The sequence below is a fragment of the Rutidosis leptorrhynchoides genome, chromosome 1 (assembly GCF_046630445.1).
Source record: "Rutidosis leptorrhynchoides isolate AG116_Rl617_1_P2 chromosome 1, CSIRO_AGI_Rlap_v1, whole genome shotgun sequence".
Classification (NCBI taxonomy): domain Eukaryota; kingdom Viridiplantae; phylum Streptophyta; class Magnoliopsida; order Asterales; family Asteraceae; genus Rutidosis; species Rutidosis leptorrhynchoides.
In genome coordinates, this window is record NC_092333.1 from 124,190,024 (window position 1) to 124,214,242 (window position 24,219).

At 33.8% G+C, this 24,219-nt stretch overlaps 1 protein-coding gene across 1 annotated transcript; it reads left to right on the plus strand.

The window, feature by feature from the left end:
* Nucleotides 1–1,776: 1,776 nt before the first annotated feature.
* Nucleotides 1,777–13,136, plus strand: LOC139864637 (tetraspanin-3-like). Its single transcript, XM_071853216.1, has 2 exons — nt 1,777–2,320; nt 12,625–13,136. Exons 1-2 carry the CDS (start codon nt 1,808–1,810, stop codon nt 12,970–12,972), a joined length of 861 nt encoding a protein of 286 aa, XP_071709317.1. The 5' UTR covers nt 1,777–1,807; the 3' UTR covers nt 12,973–13,136.
* The last annotated feature ends 11,083 nt before the right edge of the window (nt 13,137–24,219 follow it).

Below are 24,219 nucleotides of genomic sequence, written 5' to 3' on the forward strand. Positions count from 1 at the left end.
ATTTATGGAAAAATTGAAATTTTGTGGTCTATTAAAATTATGGAAATGATCGATTATGATAAACTAATGAACTCACCAACCTTTTGGTTGACACTTTAAAGCATGTTTATTCTCAGGTTTGAAGAAATCTTCCGCTGTGCATTTGCTCATTTTAGAGATATTACTTGGAGTCATTCATGACATATTTCAAAAGACGTTGCATTCGAGTCGTTGAGTTCATCAAGATTATTATTAAGTCAATTATAGTTGGATATATTATGAAATGGTATGCATGCCGCCAACTTTCAATGTAATGAAAGTTTGTCTTTTAAAAACGAATGCAATGTTTGTAAAATGTATCATATAGAGGTCAAGTACCTCGCGATGTAATCATATGTTATTGTATTCGTTCTTATTGATTAGGACGGATCGTTTCAGCAACTGACAAAACGTCGCCTCAATTTCCTTGCATTTAATGCAGCAGGACAAAAAGCTTTATTCAAGTAAATGAAGAAGAAAGCGAAGGCGCTTGGAAAAGAGTGGACGGACGGTAGTTACAACTTGAGTTCAACACCATGCGCAGTCCCCGCGCGCTAAGGCATATAGCGCTATAGTGACATTCATGGCGCCAATCCCAGACGTGCGCATTGGCGGCATACACATGTCAGGCGACGCTGTAGCTGGCAGAGGACACCTGACAGACAAAAGGACAAGTCCGACAAGAACACTTTTTGCTTTTGTCGGATCAGCTTACTCGAAGATGTACTATTGGCAGACCTCGATTCTTTTAACCTTATTATGTGGCGATAAAAGACAAGAAGGATTGCCCTATAAATAAAGGACTTCGTCCACATCATAAGGGATCTGGAATTCACTTCACACACACACACACACACACACACACACTATTGACAATAGCGCATAGCGCAATTATACCCGCGCTACCGGACTCATAGCATTTCACTAGATACTCTTGATATACAGGTAATGTTCCATGAACACAAACCCCACAACCTAGCGCGAGCCATCATTAACCGGGCTACCCGTCGATGGTGGGTCTATGTTTAACTACCCCTGCTGAGATCCTCATCTCGCAAGGGGTTATTCACGGTACTCCAGACCGGAGAGTTAAACCCAATTGACCCTTAAACCCCCTTCATTGATGTCAAGCATGGACCGAACCCAACCCGATTATTCTATGCTTGATCATATATATATATATATATATATATATATATATATATATATATATATATATATATATATATATATATTATAAACAGAAGTTTGAAATCATTAAGGGGACTAAATTAGCCCCACATTCATTTTATGCGGTTAATAACCCGCCCCAACTATCATTCTGGAGTAAATCTGGATTAATTTGCGGGCATGACTGATAAAACCTTATCTCCGCTGCCCCTTGCAACGCAACGTGCGAAATGCGATTTAAAGTCACAAATTACCTTGTGTCTAATGTTTTACTCGAGAGTCGAAATGATGACCTCTAAAAAAAAAGGTGTCATTGCTACGTCTCAATTTACATAGGGAAATGATTCTCACACACACTTTTTTGATCCTCACACACCAATTTAAAGAAATGGAGTATTATTAGAAGAGTAAAAGGTTAAAATAGGTGTGTGAAGATCAAAAAAGGGTGTGTTAGAATCATCCTTCATTTACATATTATTCCCACCTTTTCCATAATCTCCATCACCCTCGACTTTACTTTTCACATATATATATTCCATATAAATACATAAATATAAATACCACAACACCTGCAAACTAACATACATATTCAGATTCAAACACCAACCCACAAACAAACATGAGATCAACTAACCATCTAATTGGCTCACTAAACTTCCTCACTTTCCTTCTTTCCATCCCCATTCTCGGAGGTGGCATTTGGCTCTCCACGCGCGCAAACAACACTGATTGCATCTCTTTCTTACAATGGCCTATTATTGTCATCGGTGTTTCAATCATGGTTGTTTCACTCGCGGGTATCGCTGGCGCGTGTTATAGAAACACTTTCCTCATGTACCTTTACCTATGGGCTATGTTTGTTATTATTGCTGTTTTAATCGGGTTTATTATTTTTGCTTATGCGGTTACGGATAAAGGATCCGGTAGACATATGTTGAACCGGGTTTACCCTGATTATTATTTGGAGGATTATTCCGGCTGGCTTAAAGATCGGGTTGTTAGTGATAGTTATTGGGGTAAGATTAGATCTTGTATTCATGATTCGAAAACGTGTGCTAAAACGGGTCGGGTTATTGGTGGGTATCCGGAAACTGCTGATATGTATTATCTACGGAAGTTGAATCCTGTTCAGGTTTGTCTCATTTTTTTTTTCTAATCCTTTAAGTAAATAATATAGAGGAATATTCATTTGAGTCCATAAATTAAGTTGAGATTCAAGGGATCAATGAGAGCGCGACACGTGTCGCGAAAATCACATGTGATTGCAAAAAATTTAAAAAAAAAATTTTGAAATTTTTTTTTTTGAAATTTAAATTTTTTTTTTTTACAATCACATGTGCTTGGATTTGCCATGCATAATCACATGTGATTGGGTTTACAATCACATGTGATTGGGTTTACAATCACATGTGATTAACATGCATAATCACATATGATTTTTTTTTTTTTAAATTTCGAAAAAAAAAATTTCGGAAAAAAAATTTGAAAAAAAAATTTTCGAAAAAAAATTAAAAAAATAAATTTTTCGAATTTTTTTTTCCAATCACATGTGATTTTCGCGCCACATGTCGCCATCTCATTGGTCCCTTTATTTTCAAGCAAATTTATAGATGCAAGTGATTACAACTCATACGATATTATATAATACTACGTATTAATTAAGTAATTGTTAATTAAAGTTGGACTCGATTGTAGTTTTTAGATATGAAACTCTGAAAGTGAAATAAAGTTATACTGTGTACGATTTTATTTACAAAGTTAAAAAACTTTTTTGCGATAAAAGTCATATAATGGAAATTTAAATACAAGTACGGAGTAATAATTATCATTTAGGTTTAAAAATAAAGCAAGTCGAAGATTTGCTTGTAATCTTCGTATGTTGGTTGTTTTGATGATGATCTTTCAATTTATGTATTTCATCTTTTTTGCCGGAAAAAAAAATAAAGCAAGTCAATTATATGAACTTACTCTATTATTTAATCATTTGGATTAGTTTTGCGCCTAGTTGATACAACTTTTTTTAGTGATTATTTTTTTTTTTGAAAAGCAAAAAGTATTATTATTATTATCCGGAATATAACATTACAAGTCGCTACACGCATCTATACAATGATATAAACAATAACGTACAATCGGAGAAAAGAAAAGATTGGAGTTAACACTATAATATATTAATCGGGAGTATTAGTTTTTTACTTTTATCCCCGTTTATGTTTGCTGAAAGAAAGTGAATTTCATAAGAAATGTTTGGAAACCAACACTTGATTTTGCTAGTTGCTTGTTGTAATTGTAAAACGTAGTGTATTAAAATAATGAATTTCGTGGAAACTTGGTTTTGTGGAGTACTAAATACACTACATCGACAGTCTCTGTAGGTGCACCTATTAAATTCATAAGGTCGGTGTCAGATTTAATAAATAATTACCCAAAAATAGGTTATATTCCATTAAATTATGTAACGTATTATAATTTGGTGATAAATAAAATTTTGTGATTCAATTATAATGGACTCATAATGTAACGACCCTCAAAACCGTTAGAGATATCTGTCAGCTACTTTAGTTTTATACAAGTATACGTATTTATTCCGATTGTTTAGTAGGAGTAACAGATGTTTTCATTATACATTTTAAAGCACTTTTTAGAATATAGGATTGGCACTTTATAGTAGAAGCGAGCTAATTTGGGGTGGCAAGTGGGAAGAAAACAAAAAATGCCACATAAAATTATTGAATCTTCACCGACCATGTAGACGGTCAAACTTAACACTTTACGTAGTTTTGAGATTATACCATTCTATCCATATAATACCATACTTTTTCTAATTTAACACCATACTTTTTCTAATTTAACATACCGATAAATTAACATCACGTTAATATTAACTATCACTCACTATGACCGACTATATTACAAATTAAGTAATATATTACAAAAAAAATAATAATAAAAAATAAATTACAAATTAAGTAATTAATTAGAACAAATTGCTAAAATAGTCACTGTGTTCGTCTATTTTAGCCCAAATAGTCCCTCCCAATTATTTAATGCAATAGCAGTCCTTATTTGCATTTTGGAGTCCCAAAATAGTCCTCGTGTTCCTTCATTTTAGCCCAAATAGTCCTTAAGGAAGAAGAAGAAGAATAGTTTGAATGTCAAACTCTCGTGCTTTGATATATATAAGTATATACAACAAATCTTTAAACTTCTTTTTCTTTTTACAATAATAAAAGGTGTGTTCAACTTATATATTCGATTTTAATTAAAGGTGTCAAGATCAGCTGTTCAGTTACATAGACAAAAACAACCCATATTTTCATAATGGTTTATGGTAAAATAACTTCACAACCTCTAGACAAGATAAAAGGGCTCAAAAACTAAGGTGCGACAATTTCTCAGTTTAAGGAACCAAAAAAGGAATAAACTTACTAAAAGAGTAGAAGTCCAGTCCTACATTTTAAATAGTTTGAATCATACTTGCTGTGTTGAAGGATTCAACAGGCCATGTTCATCAGACATGATATAGACATGGTATGCAGGTGTTTTATTTAGAATGGAGGATACAACTACAACTCACCCAAATACAATGATTAAAATAATTAAAATTTTCCTGATGTGTTGAACCTTGTTTTATAGGAGTAATTCGGGTTGATAATTCAAATTAAACGTTTCAACGTTGCAACTTTTACAACCTTTAAAATCGAATTTATAAGTTGAGCACGCCTTTTATTATTGTTAAAAGAAGGTTAAAGAGTTGTCGTATATACTTATATATGTCAAAACACGAGAATTTGACATTCAAACTATTCTTCTTCTTCCTTATGGACTATTTGGGCTAAAATGAACGAACACGAGGACTATTTTGGGACTCCAAAATACAAATAAGGACTGTTATTGCAGTGAATAATTGGGAGGGACTATTTGGACTAAAATGAACGAACACAGGGACCAATTTGGCAGTTTTGTCAATTAATTAATACAATGTATAAATTTTAGCGCTAAATGTACAAATAAAAGTTAGTTACACTCTGATCGGCGTTCTCCCGATCGCTTCCGTTGTGTTTTTCTTTATTTACTTAATTGTCTATGTGTAGTATAGCTGGCATTTTAACTTTCCTGTTTGTTATAACTTTAGTTAGTGGACGTGATTTCTCACCCTGTTCGTGAGCCGTCTTATTAGGTCTGTTACTAGCTAGAGCTCGTTTATGGAAGCTATTGTATCAGTTGTATGAGTTGATCTTCGGATCCGTTATTAATGTTATCGTTTTCTTTACCAAAAAAAAAAAAGAAAAAAAAGTTTGTTACACTCGTTTACCTGTCTTTTTCATAACACACTGAGAAGTACAAAATTGCCACACCCAAAAACGTTGTCCAGCACGCTTTATGGGGAACAATTCACATGCATAAAACAGAGTGTCTTGTTATAATTCAGTAGGCTTATAACTACCTTTAGTGGTTTGATTCTTGATGTTATAATTCAGTAGGCTTATAACTACCTTTAGTGGTTTGATTCTTGATGTTATAATTCAGTAGGCTTATAACTACCTTTAGTGATTTGATTCTTGATTTAGAATACTAATAATGAAGTGTAAGAACAAAGATGATAATGGAGAGAAAGAAAGAAACACTTTGTAAGTGTGAGAAATGGTGCAAGTTTAATGCTTGCATTCATGAGTATTTATAGCCTAAAATCTCAATATAAAAATACATACTTTGTGTACCAAAATTGACTATATGTATACACCAAAATTGACTATCCATATCTATATTATTATTATTATTATAACACTCCCCCTTGGATAGCAATTTTATTTTGTTGAAGATCAACTATAAATTACTGCCTCGTTAAAAACCTTGCTAAAGAAAACCCAGTGGGAAAAAAACTTTAGCTAAGGGAAAAAGAGTGCAGCATGGAGTTGACTCCCCCTCAAGTAGACATCGCTTCAGCTGTTACATCTTTTGAACATGTCTCATGCCAATGTTATGAACGTGTGTTCTGAAAATAGCAGTTGGAAGTGCTTTCGTGAAAAGATCAGCAGAGTTTTTGCTAGATTGCACATATCTCATTTCAATCTGGTTGTCCTTAATGAGATTTTGAGTGTATGAGAAGAATCTAGGTGGTATGTGTTTTGTTCGGTCACTTTTGATATACCCTTCTTTCATCTGTGCTATGCAAGCTGCATTATCTTCAAAGATAGTTGTTGGACTTTTATCGCGTTCTAGTCCACAAGAATCAGTAATGAGTTGTGTCATTGATCTCAACCAAAAACATTCTCGAGTAGCTTCATGTAATGCAATCACTTCGGCATGATTTGACGATGTAGCAACAAGTGTTTGTTTTTGAGAACGCCATGATATTGCAGTACCTCCATTTAGGAATACATATCCAGTTTGAGATTTAGCTTTATGTGGATCAGATAAATAACCTGCATCTGCATAACCAACCAAATCTTGTTTTGATTCGTTAGAATAAAATAATCCTAAATCAGTAGTTCCTCGAAGGTATCGAAATATGTGTTTGATCCCATTCCAGTGTCTTTTGGTAGGAGCAGAGCTGAACCTTGCCAACAAATTAACTGCAAAAGAAATGTCAGGTCTTGTACAATTTGTAAGATACATAAGAGCTCCAATTGCACTAAGATATGGTACTTCTGGTCCAAGAATGTCTTCTTGATCTTCACATGGACGAAATGGATCAGCTTCAACATTGAGTGATCTAACAACCATAGGAGTACTTAATGGTTTTGCCTTGTCCATATTGAAACGTTTCAAAATCTTTTCAGTATATGTTGTTTGATGTACAAGTAAACCATTAGGCATATGCTCAATTTGTAAACTAAGGCAATACTTGGTTTTTCCGAGATCTTTCATTTCAAATTCTTTCTTTAGAAGTTGAATGGCTTCATGGATCTCTTAATTTGTACCTATGATGTTAAGATCATCAACATAAACAGCTATGATCACATATCCGGATGTTGTTTTCTTAATGAAAACACAAGGGCAAGTAAGATTATTTGTATACCCTTTGCTTATCAAGTAATCACTTAATCGGTTATACCACATACGTCCCGATTGTTTTAACCCATATAAAGATCTTTGTAATTTAATCGAATACATTTCTTTGGGTTTTGCATTTGATGCTTCTGGTACCTTAAATCCTTCAGGTATCTTCATATATATATCACTATCAAGTGATCCATATAGATAAGCAGTCACAACATCCATGAGATGCATTTCTAAATTTTTAGAAACTGCCAGACTGATTAAGTACCTAAAAGTAATTGCATCCATAACAGGAGAATAAGTTTCTTCATAATCAATTCCCGGTCTTTGAGAAAAACCTTGAGCTACAAGTCTAGCTTTATACCTTGTAACTTCATTTTTCTCATTTCTTTTTCGGACAAAAATCCATCTGTATCCTACAGGTTTCACATCTTTAGGAGTGAGAATGATGGATCCGAAAACTTTTCTTTTATTGAGTGATTCTAATTCAGCTCGTATTGCTTCTTTCCATTGAGCCCAATCATGTCTATTTTGACATTCAACCATAGATGTTGGTTCTGGATCATCATCATTATTCATGATGTCATATGCAACATTAAATGAAAATTTCTCATCAAGATTTTTCATTTCATTTCGGTTCCATAATATTTTTGAATATGCATAATTGATTGCAATTTCTGTATTGACATCATCAATCTCCTCTGCAGTAGGAGTACTGATTTGTGGTTCTTCTTGAACACTTTCTTTTACTTCATTATCAGCTGATTTTCTTTTTCGAGGATTTTTATCCTTTGAACCGATTGGTCTTCCACGTTTCTGACGTGGCAAAGATTCATGAGTGACGTTATTGCCAGCTTTTGGAATTTCAATTCGAGCTGGAGTATTTACTGCTGGTATATATGATTTTGTCACCGTTTTTGTATCTGTAAATGCATCAGGCAATTGATTTGCAAGTTCTTGTATATGCATTATCTTTTGAACTTCTGTCTCGCATTCTTTTGTGCGAGGATCAAGATACTTTAATTGAGGTTCACACCATGAAACATCATTTTCTTTATTTTTCATTTCTCCCCCTAATCTAGGGAACAATGTTTCATTAAAATGACAATCAGCAAAACGTGCTGTAAAAACGTCACCTGTCATAGGTTCAATATACCTTAATATTGAAGATGTTTCATATCCAACATATATTCCCAACCTCCTTTGAGGACCCATTTTTGTACGTTGTGGTGTCGCAATTGGAACATACACTGCACAACCAAATGTTCTAAGATGGGAAATATTTGGCTCTTGACCAAAAGCAAGTTGTAGGGGGGAATATTTATGACTTGCACTTGGTCTGATGCGAATCAATGCAGCAGCATGTAAAATTGCATGACCCCATATAGATACAGGGAGTTTTGTTCTCATTATCAATGGTCTAGCGATTAACTGTAAACGTTTAATCAATGACTCGGCTAAACCATTTTGTGTATGCACATGAGCAACAGAATGTTCAACAACAATTCCTATAGACATGCAATAGTCATTAAATGCTTGAGATGTAAATTCACCAGCATTATCAAGTCTCACCCTTTTAATGGTGTAATCAGGAAAATGAGCTCTCAATTTAATAATTTGGGCAAGAAATTTTGCAAATGCCACATTACGGCTTGATAACAGACAAACATGAGACCATCTGCTAGATGCGTCTATTAGAACCATGAAATATCTAAATGGTCCACATGGTGGATGAATTGGTCCACATATATCACCTTGAATTCTTTCAAGAAACATTGGTGATTCTTTCTCAACCTTAAGTGGTGAGGGTCTAGTTATCAATTTTCCAAGAGAGCAAGATGTACATGGAACCATTGTATCATGATGGATTTTTCTATCCTTTAGTGGATGTCCATGAGTACATTCAATAATCCTTTTCATCATTGTTGATCCTGGATGGCCTAATCTGTTATGCCATAAACTGAATACACCAGGATCAATATATTTTTCGTTAACTACCATATGTATTTCTGGTACATTTATATGTGTATAATGTAATCCAGAACTAAGTCTTGGCAGTTTTTCAACCACATGACTCTTGTCAGTGATACTTAAATATTTCTCATTTTCTGTTGTCACTGACTGATAATCATACCCGTTAAGGTATATGTCGGAGAAACTCAATAAATTTCTGCTTGACTTGGGAGAAAATAAGGCATCATTTATTAAAAATTTTGTACCATTTGGTAGTATGAAATTTGCCTTTCCTATCCCTTTTATCAAGTTAGCAGGTCCTGATATTGTATGTATAGTTCCTTCCGTTGGTTTTAGATCAATAAAATATTTCTCGGATTTAAGTATAGTGTGTGTAGTTCCACTGTCTGCTATACAGAGATCTCCACCACTTGATTGATGTTGTATTCCAGCAAAATTCATATTGAACTTCATATATAAGAAATAAATAGTGAGTACATTAATATTACACAATATTTTAAACGCAAATAGATAGTACTGAAACATTTAGCAAACATAATGACAAAGACAGACGATATTAAATCGTTTATTTTTCAAAAGACACACAACTTAAACATTCAAGAAATCTTCATATAAATCAGATGGTTTCTCAGTGACTGTTGGATCAATATTATCCACAAAATTTACTTCCTTTTCTTTACCTTTCAGCGAATCCTGATACATCTTAACAAGATGTTTAGATGTTCGGCAAGTATTAGCCCAGTGGCCCATTCTACCACATCTGTAGCAAGATTCTTCAGAATTTTTAGAAGAATTTTCTTCAACATCTTGTTTAATGGGCTTGTTTTGTGGTCGATATTTATATTTTCGTGGATTACTATTTCTTTGACCACCACGGCCACGACCACGACCACGTCCACGCCCATTACCATTACCATAAGGATGGTTTCTACCATAGTTATGGCTTTTGGCATGATGATGGTGATGGTTATTATAACCACGACCTTGCCCGCGTCCTTGTCCCTGTTTATAATTATTTGCAGTATTTGCTTCAGGGATTGCAAGTGTACCAGTAGGACGGGATTGCTGATTTTTCATTAATAGCTCATCATTTTGCTCTGCAACTAAGAGATATGAATTAAGTTCAGGATATGTTTTGAACTTTAGCATTCTCAAATTTCTTTGCACTGTGATGTTTGCAGCATTCATTGTGGAGAAAGTTTTCTCCATCATGTCTGCATCACTAATTTCATGTCCACAGAATTTAAGTTGTGAACATGTATTATACAGAGCTGAGCTGTATTCATTTACTTTCTTAAAGTCTTGGAACCTTAATGTTCTCCATTGTTCCATTGCAGCTGGAAGTAAAATTTCTCTTTGATTATTGAATCTGCTTTTGAGACCTTCCCATAAAACATGGGGATCTTCTACAGTCACATAATTATTTTGTAAGCATTCATCAATATGTTGATGAATAAAGCAACATGCCGTAGCTTGTTCTTTTTCAGAACAAGTGTTGTTTTCATTTATGGTTTCAAGAATGCCCATTGATTTAAGATGCATTTTTACTTTTATAACCCATGGCATGTAGTTGTTTCCAGTTGATTCTAAAGGAGTAAATTTAAGCTTTTCCAGATTCGACATTTTCTATTATCAAAAATTAAAACAAACATCATGATAAATTAGAGTCAATTTATATTCATAAGTATATAAACATTAAACATAAATTTAATATAACATAAATGATAAGTAGGTGACAGTGTCGACCATGTGTAAGCAATCATAAATAAATGTTATATAACAAAAATATAAATATTAGTAAACATAAATGAAAAATTTGGCGACAGTGTCGACCATATATTTTTTCAGGTGGTATAACCGACCTATATCATTCTGGTGGTATAACCGACCATATATCATTTTGGTGGTATAACCGACCATATATCATTTTGGTGGTATAACCGACCATATATCATTTTGGTGGCAGAGCCAACCATATTTAGTATTAAGATTATCGTGCTGATAACGTGTTATAATTCAGTAGGCTTATAACTACCTTTAGTGGTTTGATTCTTGATGTTATAATTCAGTAGGCTTATAACTACCTTTAGTGGTTTGATTCTTGATGTTATAATTCAGTAGGCTTATAACTACCTTTAGTGATTTGATTCTTGATTTAGAATACTAATAATGAAGTGTAAGAACAAAGATGATAATGGAGAGAAAGAAAGAAACACTTTGTAAGTGTGAGAAATGGTGCAAGTTTAATGCTTGCATTCATGAGTATTTATAGCCTAAAATCTCAATATAAAAATACATACTTTGTGTACCAAAATTGACTATATGTATACACCAAAATTGACTATCCATATCTATATTATTATTATTATTATAACATGTCTCACTTTAATTATAAAAAACAATTATCTCAAAATATGAGAAAAAAGGACTGATCAAATGTTCATTGATCCTTTAAAAACTAATTCAAAATGGGACCACGGTTTACAACTTTCAAATTGGTTTAGTTTATCGGACCAATTTTTTTCCTTTCACTTTCATTGCTCATATATATATATATATATATATATATATATATATATATATATATATATATATATATATATATATATATAGGATCAAGAGGGAAGTAACCAATCGGGGGGAAACGGGGGAACTAAATTTTTTTTTTTTTTTCGTTTTTTGAAAAAACTTTGTTCACGAACATTATAGATTGGATGAAAATAAGAACATTTAGAAAAGACACTTCGTGATAAATGTTATTATTTTGGCGGGAAAACGCTCGAAGAAGTAATATATAACAATTATCGTGTTTTTCGAGCGTATGTTGAGGTTTTAGACATTAGGGTTTAGATATTAGGGTTTATAGGGTTTAGATATTAGGGTTTAGAAATTTAGGGTTTAGATTTAAGATTTAGATCGAGTTTTTTAACACGAACGGTTTAGAGTTTAGGGTTTAGGGTGTAGGGTTTGGTGTTTTGAGTTTATTCCATAAACCCAAAACACCAAACCCTAAACCCTAAACTCTAAATCGGGCTAAATTTACTTCACAAAACATGAAAAAAAAAAGGTTAACATTCTTCACGAACAATATTATCTTGAATGTTATTTTTGTCGATCGTTTTTCCGCCAAAATAATAACATTCATCACGAAGTGTCTTTTCTAAATGTTCTTATTTTCATCCAATCTATAATGTTCGTGAACAAAGTTTTTTCAAAAATCGAAAAAAAAATTTTTTTGCTTCCCCCGCTTCCTGCCCCTTTATATATATATATATATATATATATATAGACAATTATCATATTATGTACCGAGTATATATCAAATGTTAGATGTTAGATGATTAAAAATGTAAATGATGTTAAAAAAAATGTTTTGTTGCACCCAATGTGTAATATTTAACCGCATATATTGCATCGAGTTAATATAAATTTAACTCGTTTGATATGATGGTTAAACAGTCTGGATGTTGCAAGCCACCAACAGAGTGCGGTTACATCTACGTAAACGAGACCGTATGGAACCCCGTAAATGCAGCCACTTTACCGGCCAACCTTGACTGCAATAGGTGGTCAAACGATCAAGAGCAATTGTGCTACAATTGCGACTCATGTAAGGCCGGTGTGTTGGGTAGCCTGAAGAAGAGTTGGAGGAAGGTTTCGGTTATTAACATTGTTGTTCTTATCTTGCTTGTCATTGCTTATGTCATCGCGTGTGGTGCATTTAAGAATAACAAGAGGATGGACAATAGTGAACAGTATGGTGCGACTAGGATGGAGAAGGTGCGGCCCACTCGGATACATTTCTAGTTGATTTGATTGTTGTTTTTGGTTTTTTAAGATAATTTGTGTTCATTTGGTAGAAAACTGTTTTTTGCTTGATTGTTTTAGAAGGGTTGTTTGTTTTGAATTTGATGTTTTTAATTAGTTGGAAGGTTGGACATGTGTATATATAGTTACTGTGTTTTACATATGGAGAAAAGTTGTGGTTATACGAAAATGTAGTTACTCTTAGGGGATTTGCATTTGTATTTTGAAAATTGATTTGCGTTTAACAACACAATACTCAGACTCTTATGCGTTTGGTAAATCTGATTATTTATTAATTTATCAAGTGATATGCAATAATTTAAAAATTATGTTTTGCAACAATAAAAGGTGATGTTTTTAATTTTCACGTTTTAAGTCTCTCAAATCGTAATCAATTGATTTTATTATTTATCTTGCAAACACCAAAAACTGATAATTTCCGATTTGTAAATGTTATAATCAAATAATCAAGTTCCAAACGAAAATACAAACACCCCTTAATCGCCATAGATCAGCACATATTAGGTTCGAGCGCATAAATTGGCATCTAGCTAGTAGTTGTAGTAGTAAAAAAAAAAAACATCATTGTTAACCTCGACAAAGTATTAACGATATCCTAACTACGAAGCGAAGTTGAGTTATGTTAATAAACAGCATGATCAATTCATGCGTGCCTACGCTTGTCTATAATGTTACGCTCATCCCAGATTGGACACTTGCACGTCGGTTTCTTGTTGATCCACTCAGCACCACATGTGTAGCAAAACTCATATCCACATCTGCAATGAAATTTCCAAATTAGAAGCTTAGATAGCAGCAAATATGGGATTGCTATTTTTCATCAGCAACAAATCAGCATTTTATTCTTTATGTATGCACCTTATACTTCATTAATCATAAGTTTAACGGAGATTACAACAATTATTGTGGTTTCAAGTTATGCAAATTAACTCTTACATTGGAACAATTAAAATGGTGTTATAATTCAGTAGGCTTATAACTACCTTTAGTGGTTTGATTCTTGATGTTATAATTCAGTAGGCTTATAACTACCTTTAGTGGTTTGATTCTTGATGTTATAATTCAGTAGGCTTATAACTACCTTTAGTGATTTGATTCTTGATTTAGAATACTAATAATGAAGTGTAAGAACAAAGATGATAATGGAGAGAAAGAAAGAAACACTTTGTAAGTGTGAGAAATGGTGCAAGTTTAATGCTTGCATTCATGAGTATTTATAGCCTAAAATCTCAATATAAAAATACATACTTTGTGTACCAAAATTGACTATATGTATACACCAAAATTGACTATCCATATCTATATTATTATTATTATTATAACACTCCCCCTTGGATAGCAATTTTATTTTGTTGAAGATCAACTATAAATTACTGCCTCGTTAAAAACCTTGCTAAAGAAAACCCAGTGGGAAAAAACTTTAGCTAAGGGAAAAAGAGTGCAGCATGGAGTTGACTCCCCTCAAGTAGACATCGCTTCAGCTGTTACATCTTTTGAACATGTCTCATGCCAATGTTATGAACGTGTGTTCTGAAAATAGCAGTTGGAAGTGCTTTCGTGAAAAGATCAGCAGAGTTTTTGCTAGATTGCACATATCTCATTTCAATCTGGTTGTCCTTAATGAGATTTTGAGTGTATGAGAAGAATCTAGGTGGTATGTGTTTTGTTCGGTCACTTTTGATATACCCTTCTTTCATCTGTGCTATGCAAGCTGCATTATCTTCATAGATAGTTGTTGGACTTTTATCGCGTTCTAGTCCACAAGAATCAGTAATGAGTTGTGTCATTGATCTCAACCAAAAACATTCTCTAGTAGCTTCATGTAATGCAATCACTTCGGCATGATTTGACGATGTAGCAACAAGTGTTTGTTTTTGAGAACGCCATGATATTGCAGTACCTCCATTTAGGAATACGTATCCAGTTTGAGATTTAGCTTTATGTGGATCAGATAAATAACCTGCATCTGCATAACCAACCAAATCTTGTTTTGATTCGTTAGAATAAAATAATCCTAAATCAGTAGTTCCTCGAAGGTATCGAAATATGTGTTTGATCCCATTCCAGTGTCTTTTGGTAGGAGCAGAGCTGAACCTTGCCAACAAATTAACTGCAAAAGAAATGTCAGGTCTTGTACAATTTGTAAGATACATAAGAGCTCCAATTGCACTAAGATATGGTACTTCTGGTCCAAGAATGTCTTCTTGATCTTCACATGGACGAAATGGATCAGCTTCAACATTGAGTGATCTAACAACCATAGGAGTACTTAATGGTTTTGCCTTGTCCATATTGAAACGTTTCAAAATCTTTTCAGTATATGTTGTTTGATGTACAAGTAAACCATTAGGCATATGCTCAATTTGTAAACCAAGGCAATACTTGGTTTTTCCGAGATCTTTCATTTCAAATTCTTTCTTTAGAAGTTGAATGGCTTCATGGATCTCTTTATTTGTACCTATGATGTTAAGATCATCAACATAAACAGCTATGATCACATATCCGGATGTTGTTTTCTTAATGAAAACACAAGGGCAAGTAAGATTATTTGTATACCCTTTGCTTATCAAGTAATCACTTAATCGGTTATACCACATACGTCCCGATTGTTTTAACCCATATAAAGATCTTTGTAATTTAATCGAATACATTTCTTTGGGTTTTGCATTTGATGCTTCTGGTACCTTAAATCCTTCAGGTATCTTCATATATATATCACTATCAAGTGATCCATATAGATAAGCAGTCACAACATCCATGAGATGCATTTCTAAATTTTTAGAAACTGCCAGACTGATTAAGTACCTAAAAGTAATTGCATCCATAACAGGAGAATAAGTTTCTTCATAATCAATTCCCGGTCTTTGAGAAAAACCTTGAGCTACAAGTCTAGCTTTATACCTTGTAACTTCATTTTTCTCATTTCTTTTTCGGACAAAAATCCATCTGTATCCTACAGGTTTCACATCTTTAGGAGTGAGAATGATGGATCCGAAAACTTTTCTTTTATTGAGTGATTCTAATTCAGCTCGTATTGCTTCTTTCCATTGAGCCCAATCATGTCTATTTTGACATTCAACCATAGATGTTGGTTCTGGATCATCATCATTATTCATGATGTCATATGCAACATTAAATGAAAATTTCTCATCAAGATTTTTCATTTCATTTCGGTTCCATAATATTTTTGAATATGCATAATTGATTGCAATTTCTGTATTGACATCATCAATCTCCTCTGCAGTAGGAGTACTGATTTGTGGTTCTTCTTGAACACTTTCTTTTACTTCATTATCAGCTGATTTTCTTTTTCGAGGATTTTTATCCTTTGAACCGATTGGTCTTCCACGTTTCTGACGTGGCAAAGATTCATGAGTGACGTTATTGCCAGCTTTTGGAATTTCAATTCGAGCTGGAGTATTTACTGCTGGTATATATGATTTTGTCACCGTTTTTGTATCTGTAAATGCATCAGGCAATTGATTTGCAAGTTCTTGTATATGCATTATCTTTTGAACTTCTGTCTCGCATTCTTTTGTGCGAGGATCAAGATACTTTAATTGAGGTTCACACCATGAAACATCATTTTCTTTATTTTTCATTTCTCCCCCTAATCTAGGGAACAATGTTTCATTAAAATGACAATCAGCAAAACGTGCTGTAAAAACGTCACCTGTCATAGGTTCAATATACCTTAATATTGAAGATGTTTCATATCCAACATATATTCCCAACCTCCTTTGAGGACCCATTTTTGTACGTTGTGGTGTCGCAATTGGAACATACACTGCACAACCAAATGTTCTAAGATGGGAAATATTTGGCTCTTGACCAAAAGCAAGTTGTAGGGGGGAATATTTATGACTTGCACTTGGTCTGATGCGAATCAATGCAGCAGCATGTAAAATTGCATGACCCCATATAGATACAGGGAGTTTTGTTCTCATTATCAATGGTCTAGCGATTAACTGTAAACGTTTAATCAATGACTCGGCTAAACCATTTTGTGTATGCACATGAGCAACAGAATGTTCAACAACAATTCCTATAGACATGCAATAGTCATTAAATGCTTGAGATGTAAATTCACCAGCATTATCAAGTCTCACCCTTTTAATGGTGTAATCAGGAAAATGAGCTCTCAATTTAATAATTTGGGCAAGAAATTTTGCAAATGCCACATTACGGCTTGATAACAGACAAACATGAGACCATCTGCTAGATGCGTCTATTAGAACCATGAAATATCTAAATGGTCCACATGGTGGATGAATTGGTCCACATATATCACCTTGAATTCTTTCAAGAAACATTGGTGATTCTTTCTCAACCTTAAGTGGTGAGGGTCTAGTTATCAATTTTCCAAGAGAGCAAGATGTACATGGAACCATTGTATCATGATGGATTTTTCTATCCTTTAGTGGATGTCCATGAGTACATTCAATAATCCTTTTCATCATTGTTGATCCTGGATGGCCTAATCTGTTATGCCATAAACTGAATACACCAGGATCAATATATTTTTCGTTAACTACCATATGTATTTCTGGTACATTTATATGTGTATAATGTAATCCAGAACTAAGTCTTGGCAGTTTTTCAACCACATGACTCTTGTCAGTGATACTTAAATATTTCTCATTTTCTGTTGTCACTGACTGATAATCATACCCGTTAAGGTATATGTCGGAGAAACTCAATAAATTTCTGCTTGACTTGGGAGAAAATAAGGCATCATTTATTAAAAATTTTGTACCATTTGGTAGTATGAAATTTGCCTTTCCTATCCCTTTTATCAAGTTAGCAGGTCCTGATATTGTATGTATAGTTCCTTCCGTTGGTTTTAGATCAATAAAATATTTCTCGGATTTAAGTATAGTGTGTGTAGTTCCACTGTCTGCTATACAGAGATCTCCACCACTTGATTGATGTTGTATTCCATCAAAATTCATATTGAACTTCATATATAAGAAATAAATAGTGAGTACATTAATATTACACAATATTTTAAACGCAAATAGATAGTACTGAAACATTTAGCAAACATAATGACAAAGACAGACGATATTAAATCGTTTATTTTTCAAAAGACACACAACTTAAACATTCAAGAAATCTTCATATAAATCAGATGGTTTCTCAGTGACTGTTGGATCAATATTATCCACAAAATTTACTTCCTTTTCTTTACCTTTCAGCGAATCCTGATACATCTTAACAAGATGTTTAGATGTTCGGCAAGTATTAGCCCAGTGGCCCATTCTACCACATCTGTAGCAAGATTCTTCAGAATTTTTAGAAGAATTTTCTTCAACATCTTGTTTAATGGGCTTGTTTTGTGGTTGATATTTATATTTTCGTGGATTACTATTTCTTTGACCACCACGGCCACGACCACGACCACGTCCACGCCCATTACCATTACCATAAGGATGGTTTCTACCATAGTTATGGCTTTTGGCATGATGATGGTGATGGTTATTATAACCACGACCTTGCCCGCGTCCTTGTCCCTGTTTATAATTATTTGCAGTATTTGCTTCAGGGATTGCAAGTGTACCAGTAGGACGGGATTGCTGATTTTTCATTAATAGCTCATCATTTTGCTCTGCAACTAAGAGATATGAATTAAGTTCAGGATATGTTTTGAACTTTAGCATTCTCAAATTTCTTTGCACTGTGATGTTTGCAGCATTCATTGTGGAGAAAGTTTTCTCCATCATGTCTGCATCACTAATTTCATGTCCACAGAATTTAAGTTGTGAACATGTATTATACAGAGCTGAGCTGTATTCATTTACTTTCTTAAAGCCTTGGAACCTTAATGTTCTCCATTGTTCCATTGCAGCTGGAAGTAAAATTTCTCTTTGATTATTGAATCTGCTTTTGAGACCTTCCCATAAAACATGGGGGTCTTCTACAGTCACATAATTATTTTGTAAGCATTCATCAATATGTTGATGAATAAAGCAACATGCCGTAGCTTGTTCTTTTTCAGAACAAGTGTTGTTTTCATTTATGGTTTCAAGAATGCCCATTGATTTAAGATGCATTTTTACTTTTATAACCCATGGCATGTAGTTGTTTCCAGTTGATTCTAAAGGAGTAAATTTAAGCTTTTCCAGATTCGACATTTTCTATTATCAAAAATTAAAACAAACATCATGATAAATTAGAGTCAATTTATATTCATAAGTATATAAACATTAAACATAAATTTAATATAATATAAATGATAAGTAGGTGACAGTGTCGACCATGTGTAAGCAATCATAAATAAATGTTATATAACAAAAATATAAATATTAGTAAACATAAATGAAAATTTGGCGACAGTGTCGACCATATATTTTTTCAGGTGGTATAACCGACCTATATCATTCTGGTGGTATAACCGACCATATATCATTTTGGTGGTATAACCGACCATATATCATTTTGGTGGTATAACCGACCATATATCATTTTGGTGGCAGAGCCAACCATATTTAGTATTAAGATTATCGTGCTGATAACGTGTTATAATTCAGTAGGCTTATAACTACCTTTAGTGGTTTGATTCTTGATGTTATAATTCAGTAGGCTTATAACTACCTTTAGTGGTTTGATTCTTGATGTTATAATTCAGTAGGCTTATAACTACCTTTAGTGATTTGATTCTTGATTTAGAATACTAATAATGAAGTGTAAGAACAAAGATGATAATGGAGAGAAAGAAAGAAACACTTTGTAAGTGTGAGAAATGGTGCAAGTTTAATGCTTGCATTCATGAGTATTTATAGCCTAAAATCTCAATATAAAAATACATACTTTGTGTACCAAAATTGACTATATGTATACACCAAAATTGACTATCCATATCTATATTATTATTATTATTATAACAAATGGAACTTATTTTCATTAGAACAATTTTGGAAATTTTAAGCATTTGAGTAATTACTTTTTACCTAATCAGCCCATTTAATCCCTAAAACTATTCTGCGTTATAGCTTAGCCTGCGGCACGTTAGAAACAAACTACAACCCAAATTCCAACAGAGTATATATATATATATATATATATATATATATATATATATATATATATATATATATATATATATATATATATATATATATATATATATATATCAGTGTTGCAGCCGACGCGTCGTCTTTTAGGCATAGCCGACGCGTCGTGGCTAAAAAAAGGTTCAACGGTTAAAAGATTTCTATATAATATTATATATACAAATATATATTTAATAAAATTATTTTAAAAAGTCAACGTTTGTCAACGCCCGACGCGTCCCCGTTGCGTCCCCGTCACGACCGACTCGTCCCTCCAATGTCCCGACAGACGCGTCCCCGACTCGCGTCCTCTATAACCTTAACCTTGTATATATGTGAGATAAACCAGTCAAATAAAGAGATGAGATAACAAAACCTGCAATATATATGGTAGCACCCTTTTGCAAGTTCAATGATATTCTTGCACTTGATACATTGACGCCAATGTTTTTTTTGTTGCGAGAGACGTAAGTTTTGCAGCGCTAGAAGACTTATATTGGGACGACTTCATATAATCGGAGCATGTAATATTATGATGCCAAGGTACGTTACAATCAATACAAAAAGATCGATTGCATTTAACACATATTCGCTTTCCAGGTTTTATAACAGACGTAGATGATGACGTGGCATTATATTCTTGTACCTCAGTCTTCGACATCAAAGCAGAACAACTCGAATGTGGACAGTAAATTCTCTGTTCTACAGGAATACAAGCTTCTTTTAACTTAACGATAAACATACCATATAATTTCGGATTTAAAAACTTCTTGCAGCTCTCGATTTCGAGTTTCGATTTGCAATTTTCATGCGGACATTTAGCCAACTGTCCTTGATGTAACTTTGCTTCTACATGTTTTCTCATACACGAGAAGCAAAATCGATGCAGACACTTGTTAACGGTAAACATTTGATTGTTGTTTATAGATTCGAAGCAAATTTTGCATTGCTCCACAAACGTCTGGGTATAAGTACCGTCTGCCCATTTGGTGGCCTCGGAAGCTATTGCGTCAGTTGCTAATTTATAAATGAACTCCATATTGTTTGTGCTCTCGAGACGTAGTTTGCAATGGGCAAAGTTTTTTTGAATAATGTTAAATTGGTGAACCAATTTTATAATCTTGTCGTTTGTTGGTTTATCTCTACCAGTAAGCTGCATTGCCAAAGATTAACATAAAGGTGGTTAAGATAGTAATTTTAAGGGGTAAAAGTGAGTTATGTGTGCATCTAATGTGGTGTAATTGTTCAATTGTTGGTACCCAATGCTCAAATGCATAAACCATGCGAGATGATTGAATTTGTTTATATGTAAGTTAGGGTTAGGGTTAGGGTTTATAGGGTTTATAACTTTATATCAATTAAATACATGTATAAATTTAATTAAAGATTTTTTTTAAAGCAGATCGGGATCATCTAGAAAGTATTAAACCACCCACACGTTTATCTTCTGCAGTAGCAATTAAAGTATCAATCAAATACAGTATATAAATACACCTAAAATTTTAATTAAGCTTTTTTTTTTTTTAACATCTGAGCAGTTCGGATCACTCAGAGGGGATTAAACTACCCACGTGTTCCCAAGAGAAAACACGGCTCAATCCGAGAGCATGGGCGGTAAAATCCTCTCCCCACTGCCGCGCAACGCGATGTGTGGAAGACACCTTTAGTTGGAATTCAAAGGTTAAGGGGCAACTTGGATGTTGCACCTCACTGTAGTCGAACTTCTGATTTCTCTCTCGTTAAAAAAAGAGGCGAGCCATCACATGAGCTAGAGACCTTATAAATTCAATTAAAGTTAACTTACATATTGATAAACCGAATATCTATCGGAGAAAACATGCACATATTTAACTCCAATATTAGCAGCAGCAGCATCCATAGCTTCAATCAAAGCTTTAAGTTCAATAAAATCATCTTCTGACTTATTTCCACCACCAATTGCATTGTCCAAAAACGAATACCCAAATTCACAAACACAAATACCATTAGAATCAAAAATAGATACACCAATACCAGCAAAATTCATGTTAATATTCTTAACTGTTTGATTCATCACTAAACCCTTGGAATAAACCCTAAATACTTCTTCCGTTTCGTTCGATGATGATGAACATTGTTCGGTTGATGAGAGTTTTATTGCTTCTTGCAATTGAAGTTCGAATGCAAGATCTAAGTCTCCGGCAGCAGCCGGCGCCGCCGTGGGTTGATCGGACTGCTTACGTGAGAGACAAGATAACCACCGTGAACACATTCTGTAAAAAATTTCAAAGTAAATTCACGTAAGGTAAAAAAACAAAATTTGATAAAGTTAATATTAGAAAATAATTCACAGACGTGGATTGAAATTCATTGATATTTATAATAAGTACAAGACTTAAACAAAAAAGATAAATTACAATTATAATTATATGGAAACTAGATTTATACAATATTTACTTTTAAATTACAATTTAAATATGACTTTCTCTATATATTTAACTTGATCCTTTAATAATATATTTAACTTGTTCCTAAATAATACATTTAATACATTTAATATGTCTATATAATGTTTAGTAGTAATACTAATATACAAAATCTAACATTAAACAAATAAGTTAAAAACACAAGCTGCTATAACTGGTTTTAAAAGTGTGATTATACATCAGGATATCAAACACCAAAATTTATTATTTTACTTTGTAGTTGCCCGTATTTAAAAGTAATTTTTTAAACCAGTTAAGTTTTTTTTTTTTTTTGAAAGGCAATGAAAATATATTATTAATAACTCAAAGCGGTAGCGCTCAAGTTAGCCAACTACCAAGTACACATCATTACAATCGCGAAAGGTGCCAAGATGGCAACAAATATATACAGACGATATACAATTGACAATTATTTAGGAGAAGATAGCACAAGGATTGTGTAACCAATTATTCCAATCAATAACCTTTTCCTTGCATCTTTTCCCCACCCACTCAAAACTTTTAACTTGTATTTCACAAACTGCAACCGGTACGCTCCACATCTTGTTTTTGTAGACTTTTTCGTTTCGATTCTTCCACAATAGATATGCACCCGTCCAAATCACCGCTTGCCAAATGATTTTGCTCAAATCCGAATTAAAAAAAGAAAAAGAAGAAGAAGATGAATTGATATCAAGTAGCGAACCAATGACCAAGTTAGGAGGTCGAGGGACGCCCCACCAATCAAAAATTCTCTTCCAAACATCACGAGCCTTCTCACAAGATAGAAGGGAGTGGCTAACACTTTCGATATCTTTGTCACAATTTGGACACCGGACCGAGTGTAAGTCGACCCCCCCTTTTATCTAACTCTACGAACACCGGAATTCTACTTTTAAGAACCCTCCAAACAAACACCTCAACCTTTTTGGGCACAAGTTTGTTGCGCAAGGTACCCAAAGAGGAAGAAACATTTGCATGAAGAATTTTGTCATCTATGATTTTTGATAGCACATTGGTTGAAAAGACACCATTATTACTCATATTCCAAGTCCACGAGTCAGCTTGCTCAGTATGCATTGGAACTAGTTTGATAAGTGCTTGTAATTCTTCCATCTCACTTTTGGAACGACCATTCAAATCCCTCACCCAACACCCATTTAGAAATAATTCCGACCCATGTTGTACAACCCGAGAGCCCACTGTTGCGTCAAGATTAGACTCCAAGTGCGCCAACCTATTGAATCTGTTTTTAAGCACCACATTTCCGACCCACAAATCATTCCAAAAAGAAGTTGAAAGTCCGTCTCCTATCTTCCGAATGAAGGAGCTAGGAAAAGGAATTCCACGATCAAAAAGAGATTGTCCTGCTTTGATAATATTAGTCCACACCGAAATATAAGGAAATAAATTGGCATCAAATGTATGAGATAAACCCCCCGAAGACCCAAAAATACTAGAAATGACTTTGACCAACAAGGAGTTAGTTTCGGTCTTAAACCTCCACCACCACTTGCCGATCAAAGCTAGATTTTTACTTTTTAAAGACCCCAAGTTTAACCCTCCTTTCTCGAAAGGAAGAAGGGTTTCATCCCATTTAACCCAAGAAATTTTTGACTTCGATCCCGACCCACCCCAAAAGAAAGTACGTCTTACACACTCGAGTTTTTTAACCACACATGGCGGGGCCCGGAAGAGCGAGAAGTAGTACAACAGGAGACTATTCAACA